This window comes from Gopherus flavomarginatus, chromosome 6, assembly GCF_025201925.1.
Source record: "Gopherus flavomarginatus isolate rGopFla2 chromosome 6, rGopFla2.mat.asm, whole genome shotgun sequence".
Classification (NCBI taxonomy): domain Eukaryota; kingdom Metazoa; phylum Chordata; order Testudines; family Testudinidae; genus Gopherus; species Gopherus flavomarginatus.
Window position 1 is genome coordinate 99,913,834 of NC_066622.1, and position 17,758 is coordinate 99,931,591.

A 17,758-nucleotide genomic window follows, 5' to 3' on the forward strand; every position below is an offset into this window, starting at 1 on the left:
TCTTCTATTCTGATTCCTTGGTCCCTTATCTTGTCTCACTTGGACACATATGATTAAATGTCATGTCTGCTGTTGTTAACAGTTAATACACAGTAATCCATGTTATAAGCATCTTCAAAACCAGGGGCGGGCAAACTTTTTGGCCTGAGGGCCACATCAAGTTTCGTAAATTGTATGGAGGGCCAGTTGGAGAGGGGGCTGTGGCCCGGCCTCCACCTTCTATCTGCCCCCCATCCTTTTTCTCTAATGGCCCCTCTGGGATCCTTGCCCCATCCACACACCCCCGCTCCCTGTCCCAACTGCCCCCTGCTACCCCATCCAACCCCTCCTCTCATTCCCAACGCCCAGGCCCCCCCCTCCCCGGCCTCTTGCTCCATCCAACCCCGTTCCCAACCCCTATCCACACCACCACCCCCGACCACCACTCCAAACTCCCCTGCCCTCTAGCTAACCCCTCTTGCTCCTTCCCCCTTACCGGACTGCCTGGAGCACTGGAAGCTAGAAGTGCTACAGCTGCACCGCCGTGGTCAGCTCTGCAGCTGCACTGCCCCAGGAGCTCACAGGCCTACCAGCCAGAGCACTACACCAGAGCAAGGAAGCTGAGGCTGTGGGGGAGGGAGGACAGGAGGGGAGGGGCTGGGGCTAGCTTCCCAGGCCATGAGCTCAGGCAGGACAGTCCCATAGGCCACAGTTTGCTCACCTCTGTTCTAAACCCACTTGTTAGATTCTGAAATTAATTAGGGAATAGGGCTGTTGAGTTTCTAGGAACCATATAGGAATCCATAAATCTGACAAATGGACAGCAAAAGATCACAAGAAAAAAAAAAGTCTGATGGTGAGGATTTTCACTGTAAGTGGCAGTGACTTTTATTTTAAGCCTGTTCTTTACATTTAAAAAAAATTTACAAAAAATTTAATAGTAAGGCAACTTATCAGCTGTCACTGTGAACCGGATAGTTGTCATTCATATTTAATACTAAACTGCATTCACACAGGAGCCACACTCTTGATCTGAAAGCCCTTTTTAGAAAGTTAATGGATACAGCAGGAAACAGCACTTTTTTTACACAGTGTTAAATGTATGAATGCTTCAAGCAAGGGAGATGAAATATGAGTCTTTATCTACAACAATTAAAGTAAAGAGTTTATTTTTCTACTAACCAGGCTTGGAAGGATTCAGTTTTTAATGATTTTCAACATATTTAACCAGTCTTAGATATAACTTTATCCAATGGAACATTTTCACTAGTAGGAAACAAATTTCATTTAGTGAAAATGGACAGAAGAAAAACTATCAAATGATTTTATTTCTGGATCGTAAGCATCATGCAATTGAAACAATACTACTTAGAAACTTCTCTAAAATTCTATGAACATTAGAATAGCTAATTGATGGGTGGGCACAGAAGGAGAAACTATTTTCTGACCTTACCAAGTAAAGTCTAATAAGCCTCAAACCATTGTTTCCCACCTCAAATCTCTTGAGGGAAGGAGTAGTATGGTTGTCTTTGCTTGAACTGAGTTGGCAGTTACAGGTTGGTATGCAATACCCCCATCTTCTCGCTGCTGCTGACTGAAAGTAAAGGGTGGGTTGGAGCATAGCCTGGCTTTCTTCCAGTTTGAGCAATGGACATTTCAAGCAAGTATATAGCAGTAACTTAGCTGACCACTGATTGAGATTTCCCATTTTTTCTTTTAAAACATTAAAACGAGTTTAAAAAAAGGCACTGACAAAATGTAAGAGAAGAGTGGTTTTTCTTCTTAGCAAGAACACCCAGACTATTAGCTGCCACACCATTACTGGGGTGTCTCTAACTAGAGAAATTGTTTGATTATGGGGGGGGGAGGAACTGGAAATGGAGATGTTTTGCCTTTTTGTGCCTGACAACTGTCTATCAAGCTCTCTTAACTATGTCCACTCCATTTTCTTGAAAACTGCAGGACTAAACTTCAGCCCTAGTTATCAAAAGAGCATATGAAAGGAATGAAGGAAGAACACGATGGAGAAAAGAAAAAACTGAGTGACAAACTTAGATGAGGGGATTTACATCACAATTTACAAGAGGAAAGGAGGGCAGGGATGAAAAATTTGTTAAAAAGGTCAAGATTCAGAGAACAAGAACTCTGTTCTGTTTGTGCATATTTCTTTGCTAGATTTTTTTTATGCCATACATTACTTGATTTAACTTTTTTTATAATAATCCTTCTGAATATGTGAGTCATCTATAGTACCTTTAAATTGCATCCCTGTTCCCAAAACATCTGTATAGGTTAATAGTTGGATTCTCCTATCTTTTGGGTTCAATCTTCGGGTTCTCACTCAGGTAGAAAATCCAATTATCTAAAATGGGGTTTGCCTGTACACTATTGAAAATATTCAGCATTTCAGAATCCAAGATTAGACTGACAGAAGATGGCCTGCTAGATTCTGGTGTGGCTCACTTTTACCTCCATCTACATCCTGTGTGAATTCAGTCCAGAGTTGGTGAAAAGCCAGTCACAGTTATGACATGTATTCAATGTCCACAACATCTCAAACAATACACAAAATGAAAAGCATTTAAAAAAAGAGTGAAGATTATAAATAGATTGCCTTTGTAACAAAAGATCTCAGCATTGGAAAATTTGGCTTTTCACGAATAAATCTTTGAACCAGTCTGAAATTCCATTCCCTAAGGCACAATGCTCTGTTTAATCAAAGATGGTACTTTCCCCATCCCACTGGACAAGAAACGGATATAAAGGTTTATTACTAGGACACAGAGAAGCAGCTTTTTTTTTTTTTTTAAATGGACAAACTATAAGTCATAAAAACAAAACTAGACCTGGAAACCAGGTATTTTCTGTCAGGCTGTTCTGAAGCACACAGGTATCTGATACAGCACAGCCAAAACATTTTATATGATTGCGGGCTCACATTCTCTGGGTTAGAAGTCAAATTCACTGTAGAGGCATTTGAGAGAATTTACAAGTCAGTTAAGTCTCGGCTTTTGTAGTATTGGAAAACAGGCTAAGATAAACACAAAGGTAACCTGTCACGGAGAGAACACAAACCACGCCCACAGTTCAACTGTAGTGGTGAGGCACACTACAATAAAGTTGAGTTTGGGAGCTGGAGACAAGGATTGGTTTAATGCAGCCCTCCAAACGACAAGTCTGTACTTGAAATGAGATTGTTCATGTTTTTTACCACTGGTAAACTCAAGCTTGTGAGGACTAACACACGTCACATACTGGCTTTCTCTGCCGATCTGAGATTCTACAGAGGAAAGGGTACTATAAAAATCACAAATTATCCCTGTTATTTCTGACTCAACTATATTTTGTCCTTCTAGTCTGAAAAATTTGAAAAATCTCAATATATTTTCTCTCTATAAAACAGGGATACCGTAGAGTGAACTAAAACCATGTAGGTGTTTCTTCACAGACAATACTGGATGTGGTTGGAGACTGTACCTGTAGTGGAGTGTTAGTAAATTGTAAAAACTGTAGAAAATTAAATGAGGGAGACACATTTTACACAAACTCGAGTATAAGACAGGGAAAAGTCTGCATCATTCCAACTCTGATAAAGTGCATGGTCTTCGGAATTCCTGACCTCGTTCATGGATCCATTTATTGGATACTATAAGAGACAAAAATAGTATTGGTCACCACTTCTATTTAAACTAAATACACATTATCAGCACATGCATCAGAAAAGCTTTATTTCCCAACTATAAATGTCAAAGCAATGGCTTGAAATTTGACATACTAAGCCTGGGGGTATGGCTACATTTGGAATTTCAAAGCGCTGCCGCGGCAGTGCTTTGAAGTGTGAGTGTAGTCGGAGCTGCAGCGCTGGGAGAGAGCTCTCCCAGCGCTGCATGTAAACCACACTCTTTACGGGTGTAGCGTGCAGCGCTGGGAGCCGTGCTCCCAGCGCTGCCGCCCTGATTACACTGACGCTTTATAGCGTTGTATCTTGCAGCGCTCAGGGGGGTGTTTTTTCACACCCCTGAGCGTGAAAGTTGCAGCGCTGTAAATTGTGAGTGTAGCCATGGCCTAAGAAGAAAACCCCACAATATTTGCAAATTGAGAAGATCTTAGTATGAAGTAGCTAGGTATGTACTAGCTCACTTCTTTTGAAAGGAGCTGGTGGCTGTACTGTATCCTACCACAAGCAGTGAAGTAAAAAAAATTAAAATCAGATGTTTGGCATAGTAGGGATACTTACCCCACTTGTTTCCAACTAGTACTGGACAGGCTGCATGTCTTGTGCTGTAATCTCCTTCTCCACTTGGAAAAAGATTGTACCAGAATACAGCTGTTCCCTGGAAATTTCAGTACAAATATAAGATTTTATTCTATGCAACACAGTTTATTTCTATCAGGGTTAATAACCAAGGACTTTAAAATAGGCTAATTTTTTTAATACGTTCATTTAAAATTAAACTTGACAACCTGTTAAAGCCTAAACTTAATATTCATTTAAACTGAATACAAAATATAATAAAGTTCTAAAGAAAGTCAAAGCACTGAAACTGCAAGAAGTCACTGGCTAAGCACCTGGAACCTGTGTTTGCTGCAGTGCTACACCAGCTTTTGATGGCAGCAGCCTCTTCTGTAGATGCAGAGAAAATGTTTTCTTCATTTCAGTTTCTTCAACTAGTTCATTCAAAGTTAAGAAACTGATTGGAAGAGAGAAGCTTTATCTACATTGTGGAATAATCCACATTATGGCAAGGTGTGATTCCTAGAGTGCTGTTTGTTAAAGTGCACTAGGGAACCTTTAGTATGCACCAGTGTCTATAGGTACCAATTAATGAGCAACACTGCAGATGGGGGGCAGGGGGTGGGGGAATTTCTAAAGCAGAGTAATGAAGTGCAAATTACACCACCACACAGGCAATCCTTAGGTGTGAACTGATGAGATCTATTAAAATCATGAAGGGCATGGTGACAAACTATCAGTTCAAATTCACTAGCCATAGATCTATCCTTTGTTTTAATAAATCCAAAACATTTGACTTTCATGTGTCCAGAACGCAAGGTTTATTTAAATGGCAAAAACCTTTGTTACTGCAGCGTTAAGATCTCCAGTGACACCTTATGTCCTTCCAGAAGTTTAGGTTAAGCAAGACTCAAACTTCAAAAAACTAGGAAATGCAGAGTTAAGGTAAACCACCCACATAACCTTAAAACTGCCCTCTTTGAACAATGCCCCATAACTCGCATACTGTCTTTTCACTGTAAATTAAAGGAGTATCCTGTACCTGCCCAACACTCATTCACTCTACTCTCCTGACAGCACACCACACTTGTAAAATTTAACAGCTGTTTCACACTTACTCACAGGATACCACCTAAACCTATATACTTTCCCTTACCCATCTACAAACTGTTCTCATATTCCACCTCACTATTGACAATTCATGTGGCAAGACCCTCCTCTTCCCCTCCCGAAACTTGCTCCTGCGACAACCTACACAATTTTGTAACAAAATGATCCATAGTGGCTCCTCACGGTACATATGCTGTTTGTTTTCCCTTCCTCGCACATAGGTGGAGTGCAAATCCTGAACTTCTCACATACTCAGAGTTCTGTGACACTTCTCAAACTCACTTCTCAGCTCACAAACAAATCGCTACCCCTCTGCTGCCTCCGCCATTAAAACCATTTAGTACAATTAAAAACACACCTGGAACGCAGCTGCAGTGCACATGGATAGTTCCCAGTGGATACTGTCAGTTCCAATGGAGCAGAGGTAATGTTATGTGAGCATTTACCTTAACTCCGTATTTCCTGAAGTTTGAGTTTTGCTGAACGTGATGTTCCGGAAAGGCACTAGCTGTCACTAGGAAATCTGAACTGTGTTATTTTTTTGCCATTTGATTTCCTAGTTATTGGGGGGTGTTGGTTTCTTTTAGACAAAGAAAACTTGTTGGTAGGAGTGAATGGTCATTGTGGCAACTGAACATTAGAATGCAAGCCAAGTGGCCTATCAATCCTGGCCATGTCTCCCCCACCCCACCAGCTCAGCATCACTGAACAGCCCTATCCCTCCTAGCTGGCCCCCACCACACTATTTTGTCCAGGCTTGGAAGGGCATGACCCTGATGTGTGTGGTAGTATAGCCAGGTTGAATCTAGCTCTCTCCCAACAGATCAGAGAACCCAAAGAGATCCTTAAGAGCCACCATCATTTTCTAAAAATGAGTTTTATTCTGTGCACTGCTTGGCTAGTCTGAGTTTCCCCTCCAAATAGAGTCTGACCCAAATTACAAGGTTAAGTTTTATGTTTTGGACCTACTGGCTTCAGTAGTCTATGATTCAATACATGTTAAAACTTCATAATTATGTACAACAGCAAAAACTGAAACACTGCAAAAGCACAGCTAGATTTGATCTGAAAATACACTGCTACCTCGATATAATGCCACTCGATATAACATGAATTCAGATACAACGCGGTATAGCAGTGCTCTGGGGAGGCAAGGCTCCGCACTTCGGTGGATCAAAGCATGTTCAATATAACACCGTTTCACCTATAACACGGTAAGATTTTTTGGCTCCCAAGGACAACGTTATAGTGAGGTAGAGGTGCATGTGTAATTTTACTTGCATAGGTAGCTCCACTGAAGTAAGTGGCACTGCTTAAGTGTTTGCAGGATTTCTTCAATCAATTCATTTTGAAGTTTTCATTTTTACATGTAAACATCCAAATATACAGTTCCTCATAGCTGGATGTTAACGGAGAGAAAGTGGGAGAGTAACATCTAAGATGCATTAAAACTCATCTTACCTTTTTAGGCCAAACACTAGCTCCTACTTCAGGGAATACAGTAGCTCCCCCTGCTGATACATCACTCATCTGTAAAGGAGAGAAAAATAAGAGCAGCTTTTACCCAGTGCTTCCCAAAAAATCCATCACTAAAATATTAAGTTACGGAAAACCTTCATTTCTGACTCCATATTAAGGGCACAATTTCTGTGACTAGCTGTAAAATTGCATTTGCTATGGCCCTGTTGCATTAAACAGAAAATTCGTAGCCATTCTTGTTCCAGAATTTGTAAGGCTTCCAGACGCCTCAATGATGAGCAGAGTACAAATACTGTGGCAGCTAGAAAAATGGAGTTAACTTATCTGTAGCTAGAGATTCTTTGATGTGTGAGGTCCCTATCTGTATTCCACACATGGATATACATGTACTCCGTTCACCTAGACTGGAAATTTCTTAGCAAGCAATGTCCATTGTTCTGCACCTGCACACTTGGTCTCCTCATGCTCCAAACTGAGGATATGAAGGGCAGTGCAAACCAGCACCTTTCCAGTTCTTCTTACTGTGAATCAAGAAAGATCAGAAGCAGAGGGGAAGGAGGGCAGGCAGAATACACACAGGGACTCTACACTTTAAAGAACCTGCAGGTTACAGATAAGTAACCGTCATCTCTTCAAGTACTGGTACCTGTGCGTATTCCACACTGGATGATTGGTAAGCACTATTCAAACAGAGGGAGGATGAGAAGATGCAGTTTGTATAGATGACTGTAAAACTGCTGTCCCAACAGCTGCATCTGCAAAAGAGGCCTATAGTAAGGTATAATGTTTCACGAAGGTACGGATGCGCTCTACAGATGTTTAGTATAGGTACCTCTATAAGAGATGCTGTTGAGGTTGCTTGTGGTCTAGTGGAACAGGCTTTCACCCATCTGAAGGAGGAATATGCACCAGCTGAGACAACGTGAGCAGATAATGCTTTTCCTTGCAATCGCTCTATTACAACAAGTAACCCTGATGACTTCCTAATTGGTTTTGTTCTTTGCAGATAGAATGCTAAAACCCATCTGATGTCATGAGATGGAAGTCTCCTCTCATTGGAATTATGAAGTTGTAGGCAAGGCAACCATCAAAAGTCTGTGTAGCGCTAGTGATGCCATGCCATTCCTTGCTAACACCAGAGTGTCCCACCAAAGAAACCCCTGGGTGGTGGAGTGGGAGAGAGCGGCAACAGTTGAGGTGGAGGAAGCAGTAATATCCACTCTAGCACTGGATAGCAGCTTGTAAAAGTGCTGGTGGTAAAATGGCTGAGAGGCATGTCCGGGTTTATAACCCCACTCGTGGTATTTTCTCTTTGAGGCTGGGATATAAATGCTCAGGGAGTGGAGAATTGTCCACAGTCCTCCAACAAGTGCAATGACTCATCAGCTTTCCTGTTGAAGAGTTAGACTGTAAAGGAAAATCCTCAATGATATTCTGGATCTCACTGGGGAACCCTGAAGAGCAAAGGCATGATTCAAGTATCATAACTATAGCTTTAGCAACAGCTCTAAACATGGGATAACCCCCCTTCACCGCTGCTTAGAATGAGGTCTCAGGCACCAGTTTGATTTCCTTAATGTCGTCTTGGAATTGAGTTCTGTCCTCCTGAGGAAGCAGGACACAGTAGTTAGCAAATTCTGACTTGGAGGTTGGTTGATGAAAATCCTTTCCAGAAGGTCAAGGCATTTAGAGCCTTTACCTATTAAAGCTGCCCTGGGGTATTGCAATCTTAATCTCACTGTGAGTGCCTGAACCACTAGGGAGTTACCCTCCGGGTGGGTAAAGAGGAATTCTGCTCTTTTAGCCTCCCTGGGATGGGGTCACAGGGTATGTCACAATGCCCTAGCAGGTTCCAAAATGGCTTTGTTCACTGAGAGGGACACCAAGAAAGGCCCATGGGTTGTAAGATGTCAAGGAGTTTAGGATGTGTGTCATGGACCTCATCAAGAGAGCTGGAGCTCAGTCACCACCCCCTGCAAAAATACCCGGTATTGGCTATGGCCATCAATTGATATGGCAATAATGGAGCGACTGCCTCCTTGGGGGAAGACGATGACTTGCCTCTTGGGACTATCAGTATCAAACCTCTAGTTTGATTTCTTCCTCTGTGTACTCAGTCAGTTGGTATCAGCTAGGAGAATAGTGCAGGTAGATTTCTGTGCACAGATCTGGGCTGTTTGGTGTATGGATCCTGTGGGGTCAATATCCAATTAATGCAGTTCTGTGGGCAGCTTTATCTTGAAGGATGACTGCTCCAAGACCTCTTAGAGGTTCTATTAGGTTAGCCTCCCTAGGAGGAGACTTGACTCAAGGGATGAGAAAGTAGGTTCATCATCTACTGGCAGTCTACTCGTAGAAAAATGTTCCAGCTTGTGGAAAGGGTAGGAGAGAAACCTTGGGGTGGTTTCTTCCGATGCTGAAATGTCTGAGAAGGACCAGGCCTGACAGGAAAGGATGCTGTGGGTAGGGTAAGGCACAGCTATCCTCTGGCAAGGTAAAAGTTTCAGTCCACGCTGGAGTTCAGGACTGATGCACCTGAGGGAATGGAAGTTGGTTAATTCTTGCTGGAATGTCAGTGCTGCTGAAGGGGAGTCCAAAGTCAAGTTCCCAGTCCATCCTGGTAGATGCTGATCATTTGTTCTATGCACTGGAGCTAGAACTGACAGATCCACCTAAATTTTCCATCCAAGAGGGGAAAGTTGTGAAGGAAGAAGGATCAAACTCCCAGGACCTCTAGGCAAGGACTTACCTGACTTGGACCTAGTTGGAGAAGGTTACTCTCATTTGGATGGCAGATCTAGAAGAGGATTTCTTATGCCCATAAGAATGCCCCTTACTCTGCTAAGAGGCCTGAGGCAGTGTTTTTTTTGGGTTTAGTGCTGTTATAGCCTCTGCTCTAGAATTTGTGCTCATAGGGTCTTTGCCTGCAGTCTGACACCACTGGAAGGGGGGGGGCTCCCTGGCCTGGATGTGACTGAGATCTTATGGCCACCTCCATACGGTATTTCCTCAGACGGTGCTCTTGTGCCTCAGATTCAAGACAAGTGCTGCACTTGGTGGTGGTGAACCTCTAAAGGCAATGCTGATGTTCAACACTGACTGAGAAGGAGCTGGAGCAGGAGACAGTTCTTAAATCCCAAGACTGAGTATAATCCTTCTCTGCAGGAAGAAGCTCCACAAGGCAGAAAGAAACTAAGCTATGCTAACTAGACTATAAATTCTAAGAATACTTTAGCTATGCACAAATATATATTTACAGATTCTGCTAAAATGGATTTGGACAGAGATTTCTGACTCAGGCCAAGTGTTGGGTAAGAGGGAGCTGGTGGCCAATCTGTACCACCCCTTATCTTCAATGTGGAGCACAAGGAGAGGCCTGGACCAATGGACAACTTCCTAGAAATTTTCAATCTCCAGTGCATGGACTGTACGTGTGCCTGTTAGGACCTCTTGTTGATAACGAGGTTAGTTATCTCTAGACTGATTCTTGCCTGTGTATTTATACCTGCCTCTGGAAATTTCCACCACACGCGTCTGATGAAGTGGGTATTCACCTACAAAAGCTTATGCTCCAATACGTCTGTTAGTCTATAAGGTGCCACAGGACTCTGTCTATTTCTTTTGGCATAGCAAATCTGTAAATACTGGGTGTCCAGCGGAATAGGAAGTGAACACTCCAGGGAGATGCTTCGAAGGCTTGAGGGTTGGAGTGTGCTTACTGCTAATATATAAAGTAACAGTTGAACTAGCAAAGCCTAAATGGAAGTGCTTGTGTTGCTCTGGTTCGGGAGTTGCAGAGCTGACTCCTGCTACGCACAGACAAGGCTTCCTTACGTGAAGGGCAGGTGGTAGTGAAGAGCCTCACAACCTTGGGTATCCGCAGGAGTGTCATACCTGTTGACTACCTTTTAGATTAAAAAAAAGCCTCACACACCTAAAGAAAAGAACTTTGAGACTGTACGTTTACTGAATTTGTTTTTTAAAAAGTTGGTCCAATTTTAAAAGGTACTCTTATTTACCACTGAGTAATTATTAGCTGCCTTTATTGGCAGATTACGTGAATCGGAATCAATGAAATCACTCAAGCACCTAAGCTAAATATGCAGAAATAGAAACTGTTTTTTTTGGCAGAGACAGTTTGTAATGACATGGCTAAAAATGTCTCACTTACATAAAACAACCAAGTAGCAATTCTATTGCCTGTTCCCAATTCTTTAAAAGCATCTGGCTCATCTTTCTGTGAAAGAAAGCAAAACAGATTTAATAAAATGCTTGTTATTTTGATCACATAATTTGCACACCAGCGGATAGACAGCTGTAATGCCAGCAAACAAACTCATGCAGAAAAAAATCAAATATAGCTCAGGACACAGAGTGAGGAAAATGTACGTATTGGTTTATTTGTTAAATATTTTTCCTTTGCTGAAGCTACTGAAATTAAAAGGTTGCAGCCCATATAACAAGTTGAAAATGCCACTGTCTTAAAATTAATATATAAATCCCTTCATAAACTAGGGCCTTAAGTACTTGTCTACTTGTAACTGACAAGCATACGAGTTTACACAAGGGAAATCTGCTCTTCACTACCTCAGCTGAGTGAGAAGCAGGTTGAGGTCAAGAATATCTTGGGGTTGTACCTTGTTGGCTGCCTTTAATAGATGCTGCAGCCTTACCTTTTTATTTTGGCTTCCTCCTTGATTTTTAGCCTTCTCCCTCTTTCCATCTGCTTTTCCCTTTTCTACCCCCGTTCTTTGTAGTAGTGCACAAGTGACCCTTTGGCAGGGACTATATCTGCTAGTTACTGTATTTGTCCTTGTGCCATGATGTTGCTGCCAGTGCTATTTGGCTTGCTTGACTTTCACATTTTATACAGGTTAGATACTGAATTATCCAATTCTTAGTATTACAGCTACAATGTCTCAGAAGCAGAATGTCTGGCTCTAATTGCTGAAGCGGCTGATAAAATCTGATTATGCATTAATGCCTACAATGGGTATTCTGAGATGTATTATATAAAAGATCCAAGCCTCTGTGTGTATGGAGGCAGGTGTGCACTCTCTAAAATACTCCTGGAGCCGCAATTCTCCCCCTATACAAGGAGCATTGGAGATGGCTCCCTTTGGAGAAAGTCATCATTATTCTTTTATTACAGCTTGAGAATGGCAAGAACAGATACCTCAGCAAGAGCCAGGCTTGCTGCAGGACCTTTAGACTACCCCAGTTAGGACCGATTCTAACTAGGGCTGTCAATTAATTGTGATTAATTGCACTGTTAAACCACCAACTGAAATTTATTACATATTTTGGACATTTTCTTCATTTTCAAATATATCAATTTAATTATAACAGAATAAAGTGTTCAGTACTCACTTATTACAAATATTTGCACTGTAAAAATGATAAAATAAATATTTTTCAATTCACCTCATACAAGTACAGTAGTATAATCTATCATGAAAGTGCAACTTACAAATGTAGATGTGTGTTACATGACTGCATTCAAACAAAATGTCAAATTTTAGAGCCTACAAGTCCACTCAGTCCTACTTCTTGTTCAACCAATCACTAGGAGAAACAAGTTTGTTTACATTTACAGGAGATAATGCTGTCCACTTCTTAATTACAATGTCATCTGAAAGTGAGAACAGGCACTCACATAGCACTGTTGTAGCTGGTGTCGCAAGATATTTATGTGCCAGATGCGCTAAAGATTTATGCCTTTTTACGCTTCGGCCACTGTTCCAGAGAACATGCTTCCATGCTGATGATGCTCACTAAAAAAAATAATGCACTAATCAAATTTATGACTGCACTCTTCAGGGGAAGAATTGTATGTCTCCTCCTCTGCTTTATTCTGCCATATATTTCATGTTATGGCGGTCTCCGAGGATGACCCAGCACATGTTTGTTTTAAGAACACACTTTCACTGCAAATCTGATACAATGCTAAGAAGATACCAATATCTTCCAAAGATTCCAACATCTGAGAGGGATGAGGTATGGAGCATGCTTTCAGAAGTCTTAAAAGAGCAAGACTCTGATGCAGAAACTACAGAACCCGAACCATCAAAAAAGAAAATCTTCTGCTGGTGGCATCTGACTCTAAATGATGAAAATGAACATGCATTGGTCCGATTGCTTTCGACTGTTATCAAAAAGAACCTGTCATCAGCATGGATGCATGTCCTCTGGAATGGTGGTTGAAGCATCAAGGGACATATGAATCTTTATCGTATCTGGCATTTAAAATATCTTGCAACACCAGCTACAACAGTGCCATGTGAACACCTGTTCTCACTTTCAGGTAACACTGCAAACAAGAAGCAGGCATGATCTTCTGCAAATGTAAACCAACTTGTTTGTCTGTCCCTCTTTTCGTTCAGCCAATCGCTCGGAGTGGACTTGTTGTCACTACTTTATTTCTGAATGCAGTTTTTTTTGTACATAATTCTACATTTGTATGTTCAACTTTCATGATTGATTGCTCTACAGTACTTGTATTGAGTGAATTAAAAATAGTATTTTTTTACATTGCAAAAAATATAAAGTGAGCAGTGTACACTTTGTATTCTTTTATAACTGAAATCAATATTTGAAAATGTAGAAAACATCCAAAAATATTTAAATAAATGGTATTCTATTGTTTAACAGCAAAATTGCATGATTAATCACGATTATTTTTTAATTGCTTGACGGCCCTAATTTTAACTCAATTACTGAAGTTCAGCCAATCAAGAAGCCAGGCCCACACTACTGATTTAATACTGGGCTTAGCTAGAAACCAACTTAAAATAAATAATTAAATAAATAAAAATAAATAAAAAAATCCAACTTCCTCCCTTCATATGCCACAATGGCACTGCTATACCAAAGAGCTGCCTTATAGAACATTTTTATAACTGTCCATATGTATCCCTTGAAGCACAAGAGAAACCATCCACATTGTGGGCCAGGAAACTACTTCCTTCTGGTTGAGGCTAATTACTATTATGTATTCATCTGTGGGAAGTCTCCAATGTATCCCCCCAATAACACTGTATATTGTTGTGCACTGATGTTCATTCTTTTTAGAAGCCATTATTTTAGAAATTAATTCATGCATTTGAAAACAAACTGTTAATGATTTTCAATGACTTTGACAGGACTTTTCATATTTGTTGGTTTTGGTTCACAAAGACAATGTTAAATCTAAAAGTGTTAATCACACATAAAATGCCCATTAAACAACCACCTGAAATGGCATTATTTCCACTCATGTGAAATTCAGTTGGGGTAGGGAGAAGTGAGGAAATTCAAATTGTTCATTAAATAAGCAAGTAAACAAAAGCAGAGCTTGGGAGGGGTGGGAACATAAGGCTTTTGTCATCTCTTAATTTCTTTCTTTGGGCAATTAATTTTTTGCTCAATTTATAAACCAGAAAAAGCAACAGATTGATTTATGAGAATTTAGTGCTAGTGAAAGGTGCTAAAAACTCACAGCTCTGGGAAATTAAATTCTCTCTCCACAGTAAAGGTATAGCATAGGCAATAGCAATGCATACTTCACCATGCTGTCCAGACAATCCTGACCTGCAGGGACTCTCGCTAGAAAAGAGAAAGTAATTATGTCTCCAGGTCCATTCAGTGCCTGGCCTCTCTGAAGAGGCTGCTACCTAGGGGAGTGCAAATTGTAGTAAGTTGTGTGAGTGGAAATCCTGTTGATTGAGGCCACTACATTATTTTCCCTATGCCACCAAAACAGACATCAGATAGTAATAACTGATTCACTGCTGACTTTGGTTGGATTTGTACCACGGACCAAGGATTATTATATTGACTTTTCATTATTAACAGTTTGCTGAGCCAGTCATACCTTATCCATCTCCCAAATGAAGAATTAGTCACCTCCCTGAATAAAAGACTGTTTTACAGTTTGAAAGGAGACCTTACTGCTTTATAATGCCTGTTCAGTTGGTGGTTTAGAGGGCTTTATCCATTAATATGGATTAGAAGAGTTGATAGGCTATGAAATTTAACATAAATTAAAGAAAATATATTGTGCCACAGTCAACAGGCCTAGGCTTCAGTGGGTCATTTTCACCCCTCCACCTCTTTACTTGCCCGTGCAAAGTCAAAGTGGGGTTCATACTGTCCTCCCACTCCATAATTTGCCACCTGAAAAAGAGAAACATAGTGCATGTGAAGTAGAAAGCCATGAAGGCAGAAAATAGAGGAACTTACCCTTCCAAAATCAAAATGAGGCTCGTACTGGCCTCCTACGCCGTAGTTGGCTACCTATAGCAAAAGGAGAAGCACAAATATCTAATAAAGCAGTATACTATCTGGAGGAGAGCGAATGAATATTTGACTCCAGCATTCACACTTAACTTTCATCTATAAAAAAATTCAGTCATAGCAAATAAGTCCCTCCCCTGTAGGGCATACTGTCAAACAACAAAAGGGTTAAATCATATTAAACCTACTCATGAATATAGTTCCATTGATTTCAATCAGACTACTAGTGAGAATACAAGCAGGAGTTTAGCTTTGAGTTCTGAGTCTTGTGATCATTTCTACAGCTATCTACAGACTCTCTCATGGTAGCATTTCAAATCCTAGAATAGGGGTTCTCACAAGTTTTTTGGTGGCCCTGGAGTGCAGCCACCAACTCTTGCTGGTGGCAACTAACCATTTTTCCTAAAATACTGAATTAACTTTAGGGAAAAAAAATACATATACATCTCCTAATGATTGTAATTTATTTATGATGGGTTTGTTGGGTTTTTTTTGAAGACTCAGTAATAAAAATAATATACACTTGTCTCTATTCTTTACTGGACCTAAACAGAATAGAAACACAAATAAGGTGCTCTGCAAGTTCTTATATTTTTGGGGTATAAAAAGCAAGTAAAAAGACTTTCTTACTAATAAGTCTACTGCTGTGAAAAGTGGTATTTGAATCTTAATATTATGTTTCACAGCCTCCCAGCTAGCTACTCAGTCTGCTGTGAAAAGTGACATTAACATACAAATACCACCTTTCATAGCAGACTTACTCAGCCCCAGGAAGCATGGGGACAAATTAACTCCTGGATGGGGAGCCAGGAGTTATTTGGGGTGGGGGAGGTGAGCCCTGGGTAGATACCTGCCACTACATGGCCAGGGTTGGATCTCTGGGGCCCAAGCCCCAATCCCACATCCAGGGAATGGAGCCCACTGCCGGGAGGCCAGAGAAGGCAGTGGGGGCCAGGAGTGCTAAGTGGTAAGCCTGCCACCACAAGCCCAAAGCCCAGGGCTGGAGGAGGCAGCAGAGGCAGTGCGGGCGGGCGGGGAGAAAAGCCACAAGAAAAGCCCCTGGTGACCTCATGCAGCCACAGTGGCTACATTTGAGAAAATGCTGCCCTAGAAAGAGGCAGCCAAACATCTTCATTTTCTGTTACCCTGAATTAAACCAGACAGTCTTTATGCAAAAGAATAAATGGACACAAATCTGACATCAGGAATCTTAACATTCAAAAACCAGTGGGAGAACACTTCAACCTCTCTAACCACTCAGTGACAGACTTGAAGGTGGCAATTTTGCAACCAAAAAAACTTCAAAAACAGACTCCAAAGAGAGACTGCTGAACTCAAATATACAAATTAGATACAATTAACCTGGGTTTAAACAGAGACTGGGACTGGTGGGGTCATTATACTAATTGAATCTACTTCCCCATGTTAAGTTCTCCTCACACCTTCTATGGGTCATCTCGGTCATCACTTCAAAGGTTTTTCTTCTCTTGCTGATGATAGCTCATCTCAATTGACTGGACTCTTACAGTTGATATGAGTACTTCCACCTTTTCATGTTCTCTGTATGTATAAATATCTTCTGTCTGTGTGTTCCCTTCTGTGCATCTGAAGAAGTGAGCTGTAGCCCACGAAAGCTTATGCTCAAATAAATTTGTTAGTCTCTAAGGTGCCACAAGTACTCCTGTTCTTTCTTCTACCACTTTAAGTCATATCGACACTTTAAATTATATTTATACACAGACAGAATGTACATTACAAACGTCTGAAGGTGGTCAGGTCAAGCACGATTTTTTAAAATATGCTCAGCATCTTCAGCTATCAGACTCCTGTGAGTTGGGATGCTTGGCATCTTACAAAAATCAGGCAATTAATCCTTCATGCAGTGTTAGATTAGCTCAGCAGCAGCAGAAGTAAATCCAAGACTATTTATGAGTTAGGATTTCACAATTCCTGCAGCAGAGTCTGTTCTTGAAGTGAGAGCTCTAATATTTCACTCCACCACTATTACTTTCCTGATAAGCACAGCTAGAGCCATCATGCCTTCAAATACTTCTCCATTGTACAGATCAACAACAAAGATAGTCTTATTTGTTTTTATATTAGCACTCTTACAGTTCTCCAAACAGAGCTGCAGAAACTATCATCTGTCCCTGCTTGTCTCTAGTCTATCAGTCGTTTTGAGTAATGCCCCCCTCCTGTAACGGAGGTCTGTTTTATACCAAGAAGTCCTTTATCCAAGTCATAGATAAAACAGTAATTAGCGTCTATAAACTTTAAAGACTTACAAAATTGTTCTGAAAGCATCCTTGTGTGTTACTCCAAATCACTTTCCCATCCTTTAACAGCAACGCTCTCCTTCCAGTCAAAACTAAGCTCAGTTCTGGATATTAGTCACCAGCCTGACTACATTTTTCATTTTGTCAACCATATTGCTGACGTCTATCTGCCACTTTCTCCTACACGACACTCTAAAGCATGGGTGGGCAAGCTTTTTGGCCTGAGGGCCGCATCTGGGCATGGAAATTGTATGGTGGGCCATGAATGCTCACAAAGTTGGAGTTGGGGTACAGGAGGGGTGCAGGCTCTGGGGTGGGGCTGGGAATGAGGGATTTGGAGTGTAGGAAGATGTTTCAGTTTGGGACCAAGGGGTTTGGAGGGGGCAGGGGCACCTCTAGGGTGGGA

General features: G+C 41.2%; 1 protein-coding gene across 4 annotated transcripts in view; it reads right to left on the reverse strand.

Annotated features, from left to right (window-relative positions):
* Positions 1–836: 836 nt before the first annotated feature.
* P4HA1 (prolyl 4-hydroxylase subunit alpha 1) overlaps positions 837–17,758 on the reverse strand; it is a 66,679-nt gene continuing 49,757 nt past the window's right edge. For 3 of the 4 annotated variants that reach the window (XM_050959485.1, XM_050959487.1, XM_050959489.1), the window contains 5 exons: positions 15,023–15,076; positions 10,974–11,039; positions 6,785–6,853; positions 4,217–4,313; positions 837–3,625 (listed from right to left, as the gene is read on the reverse strand). In XM_050959485.1, the coding sequence (XP_050815442.1) occupies positions 3,555–3,625; positions 4,217–4,313; positions 6,785–6,853; positions 10,974–11,039; positions 15,023–15,076 (357 nt within the window). In that variant the 3' untranslated portion in view covers positions 837–3,554. Of the gene's footprint in view, positions 3,626–4,216; positions 4,314–6,784; positions 6,854–10,973; positions 11,040–14,902; positions 14,957–15,022; positions 15,077–17,758 lie in introns of all 4 variants that reach the window. The other variant, XM_050959488.1, reaches the window with a different exon arrangement.